Below are 18832 nucleotides of genomic sequence, written 5' to 3'. Positions count from 1 at the left end.
GGACTTGGTTTTCACAGCACTTTGCACATTCAGCTAACAATAGAAAGAAAAGTTAGACATTCACTGAAGGCATATGCAGAATCTGCCTCTGTTGATTTCCAGTGTGTGAAATAAGTCATTTAGTTGGGTGTGGATGGGTTGGAGATCATTTACTAATAATTAAAATGAACTGTAGCTCCTGCAGATCTTAGGTTTTTGTATAAAATGACTGGTTTTCTTTCAGAAAAATGCCTGTATTTGGAAGACTGTTATTTCTTACTACAGTTCACTACAAAACTACAGTTCACAGATGTTTTCAGTAAAACTGCCAGTGGAAAAGTTCAGCACGTGGGCCACATGTGGCCCAATTGTCAGAGCAGTGAAATAGTGCCATTATAACCTTTAAAGATACAATTTGAAATGTTTATTTCTTGTAGTGCAGAAGATGATGAAAATGTCTATATTTTCACAAAACGAAACAATTACTCCCAGAAATGACTGCAGTCTCAACATAAAGCCAGTTTTAATGAGACCTTCTGGTGCAAAATGCAATAAAATATCCCAAAACATCTCCTATAGCTGTTGTATTATGCCTTTTTTCACAGACTCGGCCTGACAGCATGGCTTTGAGGCTCATGCTAGTTTGCATTTTTCCAATGAAGTATCCGTGTTTCATGGCAGCATGCCAATATCTCACCTCGGATCTCAGTCTTGAGTCTGCTACTCTTTGGAGTTTTGTTCACAAATCACTGTTTTCTCTAAGATTTTTACAATTTTCTTTGTAGCTTGTTGGGCTGGATTAGGGCCTCTTGGTTTTGGCCCACAAACCTTATGTTTGACACCCCTGTTGTACAGGGTACTGGTATAAAAAAAAGACTGTGTGTGTATTTTGTGGGTTTAATACTGATGACAGAAAACCTAATACAAGAAATGGCGTACAGACATAATTTGCTGACTTTTGACTTGATCCAGTCTGATGTTACAATGATGTGTTTTATATTTCCAGGAGCTCTCTTGAAGCAGCCTCGAGTTAAAAAAAAAAAAAAAAAAAAAAGCGTAACTTTAATTGTGCATTGTTGTCAAAAATCCCTGTGGCGGAATACATGAGCAGCTGCACGGATTTCTTAAATTTTAGATGACCGCAGGGACTCACCTGTGAAACGCTGAGGTTAACCTTAATATGCTTTATATACGCTCAGCCTCCCTGAAGCCGGTGGGTTTCTGCTTTGTGCAGCATTCAGCTCCTCGCAGTAAAAGCTCCCTCGAACAGGAAGCTGCACCGACATGTCCTGACGAGTCAGAGCATTAACAATTCATAGCTTGAGAGTCATGATGTAATCCGAAAATGTAAATAGAAATGTAAATGCCATCCCAGAAAACTGTAACTGAACCAGGTTACATTTATTTTTAAGCATTAAAAAAAAAAAAGTGTCCCACTTTTGAAGTAGAGCTGTGGCCCAAGAGATCCCAGTCTGGTGTTTTAACAGTCAAAAGTATTATTCATATAATATCTTTCTTCATTTGAATACATACTACAGCAGGTGAAACAAAAAGACTCGGTTTTACGTATGCACACGTTTGTTAAATCATGTAAGCGGATAAAAGTCGCCTTTTTTTAAAGCTAATCTAAATGTGACGAGGCTGCCTGTCAGACGTGTGATGAATGAACTCCTTAGAGAAAGTGAATTATCTTCTGTTGAAGCCAAGCTTGAAAACTGATGGCGTACTGTAACCCTCCACTTGTATCAGGAACAGGCTTTTTTTTTTTTTTTTTACGTGCACATGAAAAATTAGCTGATTTCCTTTTCAACAATCTATTTTAAGCATCTGAAAGTAGAATCTATAATTAGCTTTAGTTGAGTAGATATTGCAAAATAACTGGGCTGCAGAGTCTGGGCTGCTGGAGAGAAAAGATGTGGGGGCTGAAAAAAACGTGTTGACTTTTTATTACAAAGGTATCGTGTAATCTGAGGGTTGTGTTGGAACTGCTGCATTTGCAGCTTGTTTGTAGTTACATTTGATACGTGTGTAAAGGGCCGTTATCTGTTTTTCCAAGGAAGGAGGCGTCCAGATAACTTCCTCTCGTGTGTGTGTGTGTGGGGGGCTTACATTTCACAACGCAGGGTTTTAAGTTCGTGCTAGTGTTGAACTCTGTGAGAGTAAAATGAATTCTAAGGCCAGAAGTTAAGGTAGTTAACAGCAAATTTGCAGGATCATTATGTCACTGAAAGGCATTAAACTGTTTGGTTGAGGCATCTATTTTAGGATCAAAGATTACATTAAGTTTTTTTTTAAGAAATGAAGACTATATAATCTGAAGACTGTCATGTATGCATGCAGAGTGTCTCTCAGCACCCTCGTTTTAGAGGGAACTTATCCTCTAACGTTTAAGAAAAAAATCCTTAAAATATTTGATAAAACCAAGAATATAGATTGACTAGTAGCAGCCATAAAGCTTAAAGTCAGTCAATAAACTGAGTCCTCTCAAGGCTGTTCAGCAAAGCAGGTAGGTAGGTACCGCCGTTGGGTTTGCAGCACAGAAATAATTGTTCACAGGTGTGCGTGTGTGTGTGTGTGTGTGTGTGTGTGTGTGTGTGTGTGTGCAGAGGAAATCATCCACCCTGTGGTTGCGCTGCATCCTGCTCGCTGCTTCGCCAGCTCTGCTGCTTGCGTCCTCCCCTCGGTGTGTCTCTGCAACTCTCACTTTGACCTCATTATCCCCATCATTACCGTCCATATTAGTAGCTGCACCGCTCGTCCCCGCCGTCTTCACGGCGTGTTTATTTGCCTCCATTGTAACCGCAGCGGCGGTGTCGGCGGCGGCGGCGGCGGCGGCGGGGCGATCGCCGCCGATCTCATCATTCTCAATATGCTGCTTTTATCACTGTCATCATTTCATACGTGTAGCCCTGAAACCGAGACAGATGCTGGCAGAGACATTCCTGCGCCCGGAGTGTGTGTCACTGCCGAGCGTGCTGCAGGGGTGTCGTGCATTGTGCACAGACTGTGCACAGCCCCCCCTCCCCAGTCTTGTTCCCCCTACTTGTGAGCTTCACATACTGTTAAGTATGCTGAGAGACATCTTGCATTGTGTTCGCTGGCAGTTCAGAGATGCGCCCGTTGTATGTGTTTCTCCTCTGAATATTTCAGAGGGGGGCTGACAAAATGTAGGCAGAAGCAGACCGCTGATGACCTCCTTCTCATTGCCTCCTTTTTTTTTTTTTCCCCCTCCCTCCCTCCCTCCCCGCGCTCCTCGCACATTCTCCCAGGCTTCCCCGCAATTCCTCTCACTGTCTTCATCTTCCGAGTCTCATCACTCGCTCCTCTCTCCTCCTCCCTCCTGCGCTGTTTATCACCCCCTCCCCTCCTCATTTCTCCTTCATGCTTTAAGTGCGCTCCCCTGTTCCTCTCTCTTCCCCCCCCCCGCCCCCCCCAGTGCTCCTGCTTCGTCTCCCACCTTCCCTCTGCTTTCATCCCACTCATTTGCTCCTGTGTCTGATCACCCCTCTCTTACCCCCTTTCCCTTTCATTCAATGTCTTCCACTCATTTTTCCTCACTGTGATGTGCTCTGCCTGCCTGCCTGCCTGTCTGTCTCTTCCATAAAGGGCTGTCTGAGGCCTCGGCTCTGCTAATTCATTCGCTGTGCATCGCCTCACATATCTGCAGGGTCAGGCAGACAGACAGCGAGAGAGCAGGAGGAGGAGGAGGAGGAGGAGGAGGAGAGAGAGGGGATCTGGAGGAAGAGAGAGAGAGAGGGACCAAGTAAAGAGGACATGGGAAGAAAGAAAAAAAAAAAAGATGCCGCTTTATCTCGAAGAAACAAAAAACCAAAGCCAGATCCGGTGCCGGTTTAGTCCACAATTTCTCTCTCACACAGAACGTATACAGTTGCGTACAGCTTGGCATGACCTCCTTCTTCTTTCTGCTCGCATTGTCATTCCAATCCCCGACGTTTAGGGTTTTTTTTCTCCTAATCTAATGTGTTCCCCGCATTGCTGCCATTGTGTATGTTTCCTGAGGAAAGCGCTGTATATGTGTGTGTGTGTGTGTGAAATGTGCAGGGCAGAGAGGGCAGGTACAGACAGCAGCTCGTAATCCGAAATGTCTTGTCCTGATAATTGTTTGCCAACAGAGCATCATCTCAATCCACCCTTTGGAGTCTCCTGATTTCATTTCTTTTGTGTTAAACTGTATTTATGTGATTCATTGAAAAGAGATCAGTTGCTAAATACTTACATGAATGACTGTAGCAGCTCAAACTCTTTTCGATGCACTGAATTAATAATATGACCCACTTAGACGCTTGATTACAGGAGGTCATATAAAATAGGGTCAAATGGATGTTTACAAGCGATAAAAACTTAACAGCTTCCAGATGGCATTTTTATATTAGTAACAAAAGAACAGTGCTGTGCGCAAGTGATAGAAGCATAATTCTAAAGCACGCAAGCCTTAAATGTGACATTTCTCCCCTGCTGTATACACAGTGTGGATGCAGATTTGCGACTGTTGCGTTCGACAGGACTGACATTGAAGTGTGTTTGTTTGACAAAGTGTGTTTTGTGTGATATTTGTTTTTCTTCGCAGGTTAACTCAATAGAGCAGCAGAACTGATGTTTTCATTTATGTAGCTCGCAGTTTTAATTGGCTAACTCAATTCAGTGGCGCGGTGGAGAAGCTCTGACGACAGTAACGCATTTGTATCAGTAGTTCCTTTTACAGAGGTGAGAAAATATTCCAATGTTCGAGTCACTAATCTTAAGGACAATCATCGCTCAATTACCCTGCCCACGTGTCAAAGTGTCCTTGAGACACTCAGGCACAGAACCTCATTTTACTCTCAATTTATGGTGCGTAAGCAGCTTGGACGGCGGCAGCCGCTGTCATCGGTGTGTGGATAAGCGTGTGAGCGAATGTGATTGATCATGGAAGGGTGCGTTGAGACTGCGTTGAAATATGTAGCGGTTGCATGTACAAGGCAATTACCGTGTGCTTGTAAATATTCAGAATATGTGATCAAAGTTTGTTTGAAGGAAAGCTTACAATAACCGCTTCATTCAGCGGCATTTGATATATTGCAGTTTCAAATGGAAACCTGCTTTTCTCAGTGTTTAATCTCCTGCGGTTGAGGCCCGTTACGTTCAGTACTTATTAGTGAGGTTTGATGTATTGTGAGCCCTCAAATATACACCAGGAGCACGTTGCTTTCCAGTTTTAGTAGACGGCCATGTTTCTTCAGTAGCTCGGAGTGGGTAAATCACAGAATGAGACTTATGGCTTTAGAAAGGACCGTAAAGTGGATGGAGAGGAAGATGAGAGACTTTCTGCTCCTCGCCACTAATTCTGACACATTACACCTATAAAAAGAGATGCGTTAAAATGACAATAACAAGAAGCATGCACAGCATTATGAAACATGGTCATTTCTAAATGATGGATGACACATTCAAAACTTCTTGGGAATCTTAGTTTTTTTTTTTTTTATTGGAGTTGAATGACAGTCGAGGTCGTGGAGTAGCTGCTCGTGAGGGATGATCCTTTCTGTGTGCTGCAAAGGCAAAAGGACATAAAGATAAAGTAGAAAATAGTGCAACTGCTGCTAAATGTTTAAAATATTCTAAGTCTATGTCAGTGTTCTGATCGGTTTCTGGTGGCACCAGGAGGTCGGGTCCCTCCACCAGCGAGGCCCTTCTCCCCGGAGCTCAGCTGACTCCGTCCTGCTAAACGAACTCAAGAGTCTCTCTGGCTCGTCAAACGAATGTTACGGTATCATTTGATCTTTTTTTAACAGCAGAAAGAGAGTGTGTGATGAAACCATTTCTGGCATGCCCGTGCTGGCTGCTTGTAAGGTGTTCTATTTTCTGTGCATTATTCTTCTGAGTCAAATATAGGAACTGATATGTCAGAAAGAGACGATGACAAAAAGCTGGAGGCAAACACGCACGCACACACACACACCGTTCCTCCTCACCTCTCACGCTCGTTGCAGCATCCCCCCCCCCGTCTTCTTCCCTCTAATGTCACTCACACGTGGCGTCCTGCCTCTCTTCCTGCCGCCGTGTCTTTGCAGGTTTACCTGCAGGTCTGAGCGTCAGAGTTTGAGCTTGAACGAACGTGAGGGAGGAAGCGAGACGAAGCGGGTGTCATGGAGGACAGCAAGGCAGCAAATGGAGGCGACCACGACACCTACCAAAACCTGCTGCTCCTGGGAGCCATCGCGGCGGCCTCGGCCTTTGTGGTCACCATCCTCATTGTCCTCGTCTGCGTCGGCTGCCAGAGGTAAGAGAGCCCCACCTCCTCAAATGTGAAGAAACGCACAGAGCCGGAGTTGTGTCATCTCACACCCTCCCCAATCACGCTCATCATCCCCTCTTTCTTTTATCTGCCCCTACTTCTTCTGAACTCTTCTCCTCCTTTCTGTCTTTCGGCCGTCCGTGCGCTCCATCCCTTTTATCCCCCGCTCTGAGCGGGGCGGCAGTAATGAATGTTAATGGCTGCGAGTGTCAGATCAGATGAAATGATGTTTACGGGACACCGAGGAGACAGGTCAGAGTCAGAGCGGCCTCGCGTCGGCCTTCTGAAGCAAACTCCTCAGCAGGCAAAAGCAGTGGACGCCCCGCGGTTTAAAAAGGATCAGACTCTCGAGCCAGGCAAGAGCAATAGAAGCAGCCAAGGCCTTTTTTCAGCACCCTCTGGGACCAATCGGAGGCTGCACTGTGGCTTTGTTGCCATGGGATACACAGATAAGGATGTAGAGAAATGTCAAACCAGCTTGTGTCATGGCAATAAAGCCACAGTATTGTTCTAATGTAAAGAATGTTATCCACGCTCTGTGATGGATGGAGTGGATGCTCAGCAGTTCACCGGTTCAAATCCACCTTATCGAGCACGGATGCCGATCTGTCTGATATTGATGTGACAATACAGCACTGCAGCAACAAAAATCCTTCACATTCTTAGTATAGAAATCACAAAGTAAGTGTGGCTATTCTCTTGTGACTTTGTCGTGCAATTTTTACTTTAGCCCCCTCCTGTGCTGGGTTATTATGAGCATCTCCAATGGGAGGTCTCTCCGCCTTCTCATGGTCCCCTTGGGGTATAACGGCCATATGTTTGCACGGAGAACTGCTCAAAAGCTTACTGGGGGAGACATTATTTAGCTCTCGTAACTCAAATCTGACAATATATGTCATTCTGTGGTGAGCTATACGCCCGGGAAGTTGACGAGGTGCTGCAGGATTTCTGTGCCTCTTTGGAAATGCTATTTATTGCTACATTTATCAACGCAGCACTCAGATCTCACATATCTTGTGATGCAGATTTTCACCTTCCAAAGTGAGAGAAAACAGATGGAAAGAGGGTTCACAGTTTCACACCTGCACCCAGCAGCTTTTCCCTTCTTACCTGATACCGTCATTCTCTCACCATATCAACTGTTTCCTATAGATACTGCCCTCTGCGGGGATCCACGGCGACGTGTAGCGCCACTACACATACGCTTTGTCTCGCTAGATTAATCCCAAGTAAAAGAGAAAGACAAGTGAAACAAACAACGGAGGAATAAGTCTTTGTCTTGAAGTGAAAATAAAACCCAGTGAAGGTCATCCTCTGATCTGGCAGAATCCTGAGTCACGCTTCATTCACTGTTTGACTGTGCTCGTGTTATCAACCAAGGACTTTTATGCCCTACCAGAGTTGTATGCTGATCGTATCTCTCTGCTCCGAGTTGGTCTATGTTCTCTTTCTGTCCACTGGCTTGTGTTGACCTTCCCCACTTTGATGTTGTGTCAGGAAAAGCAAGAGCAAGCACCCCCCAGCTGGAGATAAAGGGACATCTGTAAATATGGTGAGACATGCTTTCATTTTCCTTCTCAGTTCCCCCTCTTCCTCCCTGTCTGCATCTATTTTTACCCTGTTCGCTCCTTCCATAGCACTTTTGTGTGTGCAGATGCACATGCGTGTGCCTGTAATAACACGTCTGTGTGTGGATGTGTGTGTGTGTGTATGTGTGTGCGACAGCAGGGAACACTTCGGCATCCAAAACTGAACTCCATGAGCAAATCGGACACCAGGCTTCACGAGATCAATCGTTTTCCCTGCAATGGAAACTGTGAGTGATGAATAACGCTTTGTATGTCAATATCCAGTGCGCTGCCCCGAGCCATTACAGTATTTCAGTCCTCCTTTCTCCTTCTTCTTGCCTTCCTCCTCCTCCTCCTCGTCCTCCTCCTCCTCTTTTCCTGTACAGCAGTTAGTAAGAGCCGTCCAGCCAGCATGGACCTCCTGCTTCTCCACAGTCGGCGCTCCCAGACAGACCTGAGGCCGTCCCACGGGCGCCAGCTCCCCCAGATCCCCACCAGTCCCCAGGGGTCCGGCCAAGGGGGAGGGGGAAACGGGGAGACGGGCAGTGAAGGAGGCGGGGGTGGAGGAGGTGGAGGAGGGGGAGGAGGAGGAGGAGGAGGAGGAGGGGAAGCCAGAGACCACACCTACACCGAGGTGGGTCTGCGCAACAACCCCACACCCACCCACTACCTGGACGACGGCCTGTATGAGAGCGTGGGCGTCCGGGAAAGTGACGTGGGCCCCAAGGTGCAGCCGGCCCCTCCGACCACGTCGACCAACACCCCGGCTTCGGCTCGAGCCACGCAGAGCCCCACGGCGCCGGTCAACGGAGGCCGCAACGGAAATGGGAACGTAAGCAATGATATCAACATTTATAGCACTTTTTCATTTTCAGAATTCAAAATTCAAACGTCGATGTTGTTTTTCCTGACTTCTGCTCCTGAAGGGTGGAAGAGGCAACGGGAAAGGGAACAGCGCCATCAACGGACCAATGGGAGGAAGAGGTAACGGGGCGAGTGGGGTCAACAGGTCCCCGCTGTCTTCTGTCAATTCGCTGGCCATTCAAGATCCATCCGGAGCCGAGTACGCTTCCATACGGAAGTTCAGAAAAGTAAGTCAAATTGTAGGTGTTTTATGTTTCAATTGAAGTTTTCCAAGTGAAACTAGATGATTTTCCTCTTCTGATAGATTTCTATCTAAACTTCCTAACAGCTCGGATGTTGTGCTTAGTGCACACAGTGATTGTATGAAAAAAAAGGATCTTATCTGGCTCTAATTTGTAGGAAGGTTCATCTGCACCACATAGACAATATTTACCTTTTTTATGTGCGCTATTTATAGAGGTAAGGTAAGATCAACAAATAATGACCCTCTAACAATACTGGTACTCTGACAGGCACCAGAAGTTCAAAAATACTTTTCCTCAGGAGGTTTGTTTTCTCTCTGAAAGCTCTGAATGTAATGTTTTGAATGCTGATTCAAAACCCTAAGGTCGACAAGATAAACAGGAAGGAAAATAACGGAGCCGACAGCCAGTCAGACAGCCAATCGAGCGTGAGTGATTCACCCTCCGCCGCTCCTCCTCCGCTGCATCGCAGTCAGGAGTTTCCACGCAAGCCACTGGAGCCATTTCACCTGCACTCCTTCCCAAAGGTACTGGGATCACTGGATCAATATGGCCTGCATTAACCTGGCATGACATACAGCCTTACCTCAGCAGCTGTAGGTCTGCCTCGCTACCACCAGAGGGCGCTGCGCACAAACAAACCACTGGTTAAACGTCAACCCTCTTCATAGTAAAGAAGCAATGTGAAAAGCAGACGTTTAAAGGATATAATTCACAATTTCCATATTTGCCAAACTTGGAAAACTCTGTTCTGTTGAATGTTTTTGAGTTTTGATCGAACGTTTTAGCCACATACGCGAGCTGAATGTGTCCGCTGGGATGGTATAAAGGCACAAAGCAGTTCTGGAGGGGAAACAGAAGGACAATGATCGGATGGTGATCAGCTTTTCCTGTGGGTTTACTGGCACACACGTTTGTTTTTCATGAACGTGAGTTTGGCAGACCATAAAACAGCAGACTTTTTATGTGTAATTTAGAGAGATTGATGAGGTTGTTAAACTATTTTATCCTAGCTGTGGCTGTCAGCCGACTTGTTGACTTATACTTTTAATCTGTGGATGTTAAATCCGTGTGTGTGTGTTAATGTGCGTCTGTGTGTGTGTGTGAGTGTGCGCGCCTCTAACACCCCTTTGCACTGTGCTGCTCAGCATGGTATTAAAGACTGGAAGGATAGATTATGTAAGAGCTTGGCTGGTTGCCCAGCTGCCTCTCTCTCTCTCTCTCTCTCTCTCTCTCTCTCTCTCTCTCTCTCTCTCTCTCTCTCTCTGTGTACTCCTGTTGAATCAATCAACGAGTCTATCAAGAAACAGCTCACAGGTAGCCAGCAGACAGTGTGAGGATAAATATCGTTTCACATATTTACTCTGCCCCGTCTTCTATTACTCTCACAGCAGCACAGGGGGAACACATAAAAGTTTAATCATCCTTGGTCGCATGAGCACACAGCCACACTCTCTAATTGGTTACTAATTGGTTTCGATCACCTGCAGGCACGGGGATTTTTCGAAATATCAGTTTTTGGCTCAGTGCTTGTTTTATTAGGACCATTTCTGCACTTGATATTTGATATTCATGTTTTTGATTCCTCAGCATAGCAATTTGTTCAGTCCAAAAACTGAGTTATTTTTATACTGAACTGAAGTGGTAGAATGCTTTAGAGTACCTCTTCAAAAGAAGATCAATTTCATTTCACCTTTATTTTGTGCAGGACAGACATTGAAAAGTCAAATCAAGCTTAAAGATGAAGCTTGCTACAGAGTGGGCTTCACCGATGTTGCACATTTTCACTGCTCCTGCAGTCTGGAAGCACTTTCCACTGTTAATCAGTCAAATTCACTCAGCCGTGCATACACTCACACACCGGTGGAAATGCAGTGTGCTCGGCCTCCTGTGGGAGGAATTTGCGCTTCAGTGTTTCCTATCAGGACACTTTGATAGAGGGGGTGATGTGAGACGGGGATTCAAACCTCCAACCTTGGGTTTGGAAGACAACTGTGCACAAAGAAGAGGGAGCCACATGGCTACACTTGAATCTGGTAACAATGACAGTGTAGCCAGCAGCTTTTTTGAGGGACGATTTCTGATGTTGTTGGCTCCAAGAAAAGAAGCAGCTGCAGAAAATATGCTTCAAAAGGAATGAATGTTCATGCTTAGAGTTCATTTCAAGGCCTGTACCTTTTGATTTTACTCGTGTGAAGCAGCTGAAAAAAATGCGTGTACTGCCGCCTCCTCGGCAAAACGTCGAATAGTAACTTGAGTCAGCTCTAACTCACCTACACATTTTACATATTCCATGCAGAAAGTCAGATTTCTCTTGTCGTCCGCAGCATTTCAACCGGCAGAGATTAATGGGAGTTGAGTTTTTGGCAGCGTCGTCAGTGTGTCAGTGGGTCTGTCTGTCATCAGGATATTGTTTCCAGTGAATGAAGCCTTGTAGAAGAGTTTGTCTAAGAGAAACCTGGAACCGCATAACTGACTGAGGAGACTCACACACACACACACACACACACACACACACACACACACACACACACACCCTGTGCCATATGTAGATTAGGTGCTGTCATGCACTTCTGAACTTGAATAGAGGGGAAATATGTTTTAAAGTGTTTTGAGTAAATTGTTCTTTTATTCTTTAATGATAGTGAAGTGGTTTCTTACCTGTCTGCTGGATCAGTTCTCGTCATTGTCCCAGCTTGGCGTCACTCCAGTAATCACAGTGGATTTAAGTCCCCGATAGTCTTTTTTGTTCATATGGGTTAAGTGGACATAAGGAGATTAAATAAACATTTTAAAAAACCTTTGATGTAAAACTGACCTGAGCTTCTGAACTAATTTTACCAACCAGGAGGCAGTGTTCATTGGCAATGGGGAGCAGTACATCTGGAAGCCTCCAGAAGACGATGACATTATCACCTTGCACCCGCCTCCACACCGCGGAGAGAATGGACAGGGCCACCCGTCACCCCCCACTGCAAAGGAGGTACTTCACGAGTGTGTGTGTGTGTGAGAGAGAGAGCGTGTATGTGTGTGTGAGATCACTAAAGACAGGGACAACTAAACTGGGCGGCTGACCGGAAAGACTACAAGCAGATGGATAGACGTGGACGTCTCTTATTACTGCTCTGTTTACCGACGGGGCGCCCATTTGATTGGACACACCGTCATAACACTGCTGCCCTGTGACCTGCCTGTCATACAAGGTTTCTGCTTACAGCCAGAGGTTACATTACATGCATCCAGCGCACCCACCCCCACCGCCTGCTTGAACCCTGACCCCAATCTCCCAGCCCCCACCCGTCTATCTGCATTCAGCGTACAGCCGCACAGATCGGACATCAGTGTCACCTGCTGCCGGATCGTTAATCGTCACTTTGCAATCGTGGAACTGTTTGCTGTTTGTTCCGTTTTGTTAAAGCTTAGCTGAGTTTTCCGTCACCAGTCAAAACAGCAAACAGACATAACACGATCCGTCTTGACTGGGACGTGGGCTATATTTATATTTTCATATGTAAAGCTCTGTGTTTGCCAAGGATAGTGCTTGAGATTGCGAGAGACGTCTGCACCAGCTCCTCTCAGTATAATGTAGGTCAATTCTGATGGCAAATTATCGCAAACATTTGCAGCTCAATAGAAGCAGATACTTCAGCACGACGACTGTGTCTGTCTATTTATCCATCCATCCGTCTATCTATCTGTAAAGGTGCAGTAAGTCTGCTGTTGAGAGAAGGAAGTCGTGACACATTCTCCACCGCATGCGTTTCCACATGCAGCGGCTCCTCCCCCACACGTCCACTCCCCCTTGCTCTCTGCTGGACTCGGTATAACATACAGAGCCAGTTTGAGAACTTTTGTCATGCCTGTGGGGGCTGGGGCAGTCCAGCTATTGCAGTCTATTCTTAGTGTTGGACAGAACTTCATTTCTTCACTTTTACCATCCTTTTCCTCAGATAAGTGACTTTAACATTGAAGGATTATGAGTAGTTTTCACACACAATCAAATCATTATTCATTTTCCTCACACGTAAGATAATGGAGGTGTGCAGCGCAATAATGAAGAGTTTAGTCTATGTCAGGAGGCATAATTGCAGCGCAGCGCAGCAGCAATCCCAGCGAGTTTAAAGCTGCTTGTAAGTTTCTTGTCTAAGCCTGTGTTTAGTCGAGGAGTTTGGATGCTGAATGTGGAGATTAAGGGGTTAAGTCTTTGCTCTTGAGCTGCAGTTAAACTCCTCCTCTGCAAATCAGACTGGTACACAAAGCAGCTGGCCTTGACGAGGCTCTGCAGTCCCTCTCAATGTATTTTTCTTTCTTTGCTCGTATTTTCTTTTCCTGACTTTTTTTTTCCCCCTCCGGTTTAGTCGCTGCTTGTTTTTCCATACAAGAGTTTGTTGTTGCCCGAACTTGCCCATATACTCTGTATCTTCTGGAGTTTGTCAGTTGTTGCCGTCAAAAGGTGTTGAGTTTCCACTCCCAGCTCGATCTCCTCCCCTCTGCTGGCGCTCTCCCCTTCTGCTCCACTCCCTTTGTGGCTATTAGGAGGCGCTGCCTTCCTCAGCCAATCACGTTGCACAGAGCATATCTTGCCAGATGAATATCAACTGCTAGTAAACCGCTTGGAAAAGTGTGCAGCGTTGTTGTTTTTTTTTAATTAAGGAGTTAATAACAGTAACCACAATAATACTAATACACAAAAGCATTAATCATGCACATGCATATTTCAGTTCAAAGTGATTGCAGCTTGTCCAAGCCTCGGTCCACGCAGCGTGTTGCAACAATGTAAAAAAGAAAAGAAAAAAAAAACTCAGGAGAAAAGAGCAAAGGGTAAGAGGAGGAGAAACAAAAACATACAAGATGCAGGCTTCCTCAACAGCTGCTGCCTAGTTTTGAAATCCCCATCATCTTGTGACTTCCTTCCTCTGCTGCACAGAGCAACACACTTTGTTTGCACCCGTACATGCACTTACACGTACGCTCACACTGCACATTATCTACGCACACTTAGACCATACGCCAGGATCTTTGTTTATCTGAAAAGGTCACGGAAAGAGATTTGTGGGGGCAGGGCATGCACATCGCTTGAGATCGGCTGAAGTCAGAGGGGAGCGAAAGACAGAAATAGAGATGTCCCCAAAGTCACAGTCATTTACTCTTGAACTGTATTTTTCTAATATAGTACACACACACACGTGCGTGCGCTCACACACACACACACACACACACACACACACACATAGGGATGGCTATAAAGCAAAAGAAAGGTTAAAGCAAAAGTAATGTGAGAACATGTATGAAGAAGAGGTTTGTCAGTGGTCTCTGTGATCCCAAGTTTTACCTTTGGGAGCTGAGCAAAAACAAATCTAATCTGTGTTAGTGTGTGTTAGCGTGTGTGTTAGCGTGTGTGTGTGTGTGTGTGTGTGTGTGTGTGTGTGTGTGTGTGTGTGTGTGTGGGTTTACAGGATAGAGAGAGTTTGCATAGGCTGTGTTTCTCAGGGGCAGTAGAGCAGAGCTGCTGCTTTGGGTGTGAACACGGAAGGTAAACATGACCATGCCCCACAATCCTCTGCTCCTCTCCTCCCCTTGTGGAATTTTGACACAGAAATGCCAGAGGTCGCAGCGCTGGTTTATCAGAATTCGCTACAAGACCTCACACATGCCTCCCGCCGCGAGTCGGAGATATCAAATATTACATGTTTCCTGTTAGCAAGCACATGTGTGTATTGTCTTTGTGCACACACACATGCGCTCTCCTGCAGCCAGTAAACATTGCCTCAAATGAGATGTGAGCAAAGTCCGTTCGTGAACATTGACTGGGGTTTTTTTCCAGCGTGTTGGCTGATATCCAGATCTTTCACAGCACAGCCCGCTCTTCCGTTGCCAGAGCAGTTGTGGTGAAATTTTAACAGGCCCGTCCAGCGCAAAGCTGCCTCTACCTCTCTGGCTGATAACACAGTTTACTCATTCTTATCCTAACCTGTCAAAATAGGTCAGGATACAACCGAGCGAGAGCTCTGTCAACACAAGTGCAAACTACCGCGCGCGCACACACACACACACACACACACACACACACACGGTCCATGCTCAGGTGATCTTTTGTACATGCCAAATCCACACAGTGACCAGTTTATGCTTCTGTCAACACGTTGTAGCATGTATCGGTTGTAGTTATTAACTCACGCCTCTCTGCTCTCAGATTGCAGACACTTACTCCATCGTCTGCAAATCGCAGAAGAAGAAGCCGCCCATGGAACACAACGGAGCAAAGACCCTTCCACGCTCCTTCGGCGGGGACAAAGGAATGGGTTCTCGGGGTCGAGGCAGAGGAGTCCAGGCCCAGGCGCGCTCCCAGGAAGAGCCCTGCTACGAGCCGGTGGGAGACCGGTCCTGGTCCACCCCCATGGCCGATTCAGACCCTTCGTATGCGAGTATTGACAGCCACCGGAAACGGGAGCAGGGGGGAAATAACAGCACATTTGGGGGTAGCGCCACGCTGAAGAGGAAGAAGCAGACGTCGCAACAGCAGCCGGCAGCACCAGCCGCACCTCAAGGCTCAGGACCCTCCGCCCCTCCTGCCAGAGGCCTGCCCGGTGGGGAAAACTTCTATGAGACCATCGGCGATGTGAAACAGGGAGCCAACAGCTCCAGCACTACCACCATTTTCACCTTCAACGATGGGATGGAGATGTATGTCACTGGCCTGTAGCTGGCTGATAGGCAGAAAAAGGGCCCACAATCCACTGAGAGTGCAGGAGTCTTCCTGTTCACCAGCCCTCACGTTACTGTACATAAATACGAGGCCCTCTTACGTCCAACTACATGAGGATCCATTCTGTGTTGACATCAGGTACAAACAGGGTCTTAATCCAGGTTCAGACTTCCCTTGATTGGTCTGTACTGCAGAACCAGCCTAAGCCTAGTTCAGCCCAAATATGGACCAAACACATTTTAACAGCTTGAAAAGAAAAAAAAAAAAAACACAACTGGAATATACATCTTCAATCTACTGTGTTATCATACTCACGTGTGCGTGTGTGTGTGTGTATGTATGTGTGTGTGTGTGTGTGTGTGTGTGCGTATGCGCATTGTTTTCCATTATATCTTTATTTTTATATGGACACTGTACTCTTTAAAGAGTATGTGGTATGACACAATCTGAGAAGAACACACTTTAATATATATGAAAAAAGAAATGTGCATGCGTTGTGCAAAATCACATGAAAATAGATTGTAATAAGCATTGAATATGGCTCTGTAAAGACAAAAAAAGGACATAGGACACACACACACTCTCTCACACACACACAAATGTTTCATCTTGGTGGGGGAAAAAGTAACCTAAGCATCAGAGTGTCAGAGATTTACGGGGTTAAACTCCCCCCCCTAAGAAAACATCTAAAACAGGTTCTCCGTGTGCACTGACCTGTTGCATGGCAGGCATTATTGTGAGTCAAACAAATGCATTTAATTTGTAGTCCTGCTTACTCACAGCAGCTGTCTTCATCCCTCAGATTTTGATTGTTGTGCACTAAGCACTTGTCAGCAACAATCCCATAAAAACAGTTTTTTTTTTCCCCCAATAATGTATCCTTGATGTGACATGAATTGAATAATCTGAAGAAAATTCGTGTCAAAATTTGACAAACATCTGTAGCCAGAGGCATGTTGACACACCCTGAAAGCTCCCCACGCAGATGCACACATACTTGACGGAGTCATGTAGGGTGAAGTGATCAGGTCAGGGGCATGGTGTAGTTTGCGCAAGAGTTTCCCCAGAGCGATGTGGGTGACAGATTTCACAACGCAAGACCTTCATCGTGTCACTGGGATAAAAGAAAGGTTAAAAAAAAAAAAAAATCAAATAAAAAGGAAGTGAAAGTGTGTCCAAAATAATACAGGAAGCTTCAGTATGTGTAGTTGATATATCATGTGTTTTGAGCCTTGTAAACTGTTGATTTTATTACCGTTGTAATTTTGCACTGGACAGCTGCAGGACTGCTGGGCTTTATTGTGCGTCGAAATGCAGTAACAGGCGTATTTGAGCACAGTTTGCTATTCGCTTTCAGGACTCAGGTCAAAGCCAGAGCTCCTCCCAGCTCGCCAGACTTAAGCCGAGCGGTTGAAATAGCAGCAGAAGGTTTGGACTCCAAGGAAAATAAAGAGCTGGGAATAAAAATGACTATAGTGAGTGTCCTTTGGAAGGTTGCCGTACCCTCCCCTCCCCACCCTTGTGTCCAGTCTCTGTGCTGAGTTTGCTTCCATTATAAACAATGACTTTCCCGTGTAGCTTTGGGGGACATTAAAAAAGAAAGAACGGAGGAAGAAAACAAAACATAGGAGGCTTAATAAACAGACATAAGGATAAGGAGATAAGAGGGATACTGCTCACTCCTCACAGGCGGAGAGTTGAAGAATGCATTCAAATCATCTCACTGTGAGACAACCATGCAAAGACAAGACGGGTTTAGAAAGTTTAGTAACATAAATTTATTAATGCTAAGGTGTCAGAAAGTATGTAAAAATAAAAGCACTCTGTATTTAAATGCACTGTTTATTTTTTCTTACCTACTGATAATGCCATTGGTTAAATAGCTCATACCACTGCCATGAAAACAGTATGTTTATGTTGTTGGTGCAATTTTTCCTGCTTGATCAAATAAGTGCATGCTTTGATATATGGAGATGAAAACAAATATTGTGGTACTTAATTGATCTCTTGTTTGTTAATCTTTTCTGTTGTACTTTTTTTAAATTGTGTAAAGCAACAAGCAGCGTTCAGTCCTCTCCAAGGCAACAACTTGGGAGGAAGAGGGGAGAGAGAAACGGAGAGGAGGAGTCGCCCGGAGTTTTTGTTTATTCTCTGCACTGGTGGAGCAAGGAAAAGTGATAGAGGTGGGGAGGGGAGGGGGGAGGGGGAAGGGGTGCGCGGCTAGTATAAAGCTGTGTGGGGATCATTTCAAGTGAATCCAGACCCAGAGGACCCTCCTCCTCCTCAAACGTTCGGCCGTGCGCAGTCCCAGTGTAGGGGAGGAAGCACATTTCGCTTCCACTTGGTCAGCCGTTGTCTATACACCCTCCCCCAGCTATGTTCATCCTCCAGTAACCAACCCAGACTTCTCTCTTTTTACCCCCCCCCCCCCCCCCCCTCCCCTTTTTTTTAATGCTTCACCTTTTTCCCTCGCTGTGTTGGGGAGGGGCCTGCGATGTCCAGTTCTGAAAGGGGGCTGAGGAGGGGGCAGGCCAACCCAAGTCTTATATCAATGCACCAATGGCTCAACCACTGTCCGATATGAAAAATGGCCAACAGCTGAGATGCTTAACAAGCTCTGTCAAGGCTTCCCAGTAACAATGCAGGCTGGAAATCACCATCACACTCAATCCCTTCTCTCTGCCTATCACTTAATGTGTCACATTTTCTTTATCCTAAGAAAAAAAAAAAAAGCACTGATCTGATATATTTTGTCGAACACTGTTACACACCGATCGAAGCAGATGTTCGTTGCACAAAAACAGTATGACGATGTAAATGTGTAAAATACTCGGTTGCTGTTCTGATGTTGTTCCAATGTAACATTCAGTATATTTGTTTTGAGAAAAAAGATGGTTTTCACAGACACGTTGTACTTTGTGGATGCAAAGTGTTTCATGCTTTCCATGCAAATACAGATGCTGTTTGTTAATTGTCTTCAGATATAATTATGGGCCAATACTGCTGTGACAGCTGTAGCCAATGTTGTATGTCCTAAAAGCACAGGGTTTAGTTTAAAAAAAAGAAAAGAAAAACAAACAACAACAAATATAAAATATAGTGTGACAGTGCAGATATGCAAAAGATTGTAATGTTTTATATTAACCTTCATAAAATATTAAAGTGAGTTTTTACTTTT

General features: G+C 45.4%; 1 protein-coding gene across 4 annotated transcripts in view; it reads left to right on the top strand.

Annotated features, from left to right (window-relative positions):
• The window catches only part of LOC115407497 (WAS/WASL-interacting protein family member 1), a 42363-nt gene extending 23819 nt beyond the window's left edge, over positions 1–18544 (top strand). The window contains exons 3-10 of one of the 4 annotated variants that reach the window (XM_030117847.1): positions 6051–6259; positions 7772–7826; positions 8000–8090; positions 8229–8674; positions 8769–8933; positions 9314–9475; positions 11797–11931; positions 15142–18544. In XM_030117847.1, the coding sequence (XP_029973707.1) occupies positions 6126–6259; positions 7772–7826; positions 8000–8090; positions 8229–8674; positions 8769–8933; positions 9314–9475; positions 11797–11931; positions 15142–15651 (1698 nt within the window). In that variant the 5' untranslated portion in view covers positions 6051–6125 and the 3' untranslated portion in view covers positions 15652–18544. The remainder of the gene's footprint in view (positions 1–6050; positions 6260–7771; positions 7827–7999; positions 8091–8228; positions 8675–8768; positions 8934–9313; positions 9476–11796; positions 11932–15141) is intronic. The other 3 variants (XM_030117850.1, XM_030117849.1, XM_030117848.1) reach the window with 3 other exon arrangements.
• The last annotated feature ends 288 nt before the right edge of the window (positions 18545–18832 follow it).

This window comes from Salarias fasciatus, chromosome 20, assembly GCF_902148845.1.
Source record: "Salarias fasciatus chromosome 20, fSalaFa1.1, whole genome shotgun sequence".
In the NCBI taxonomy this organism is placed as follows: domain Eukaryota; kingdom Metazoa; phylum Chordata; class Actinopteri; order Blenniiformes; family Blenniidae; genus Salarias; species Salarias fasciatus.
Note: the sequence above shows the minus strand (reverse complement) of the source record. Positions and strands in the feature narration are given on the sequence as shown.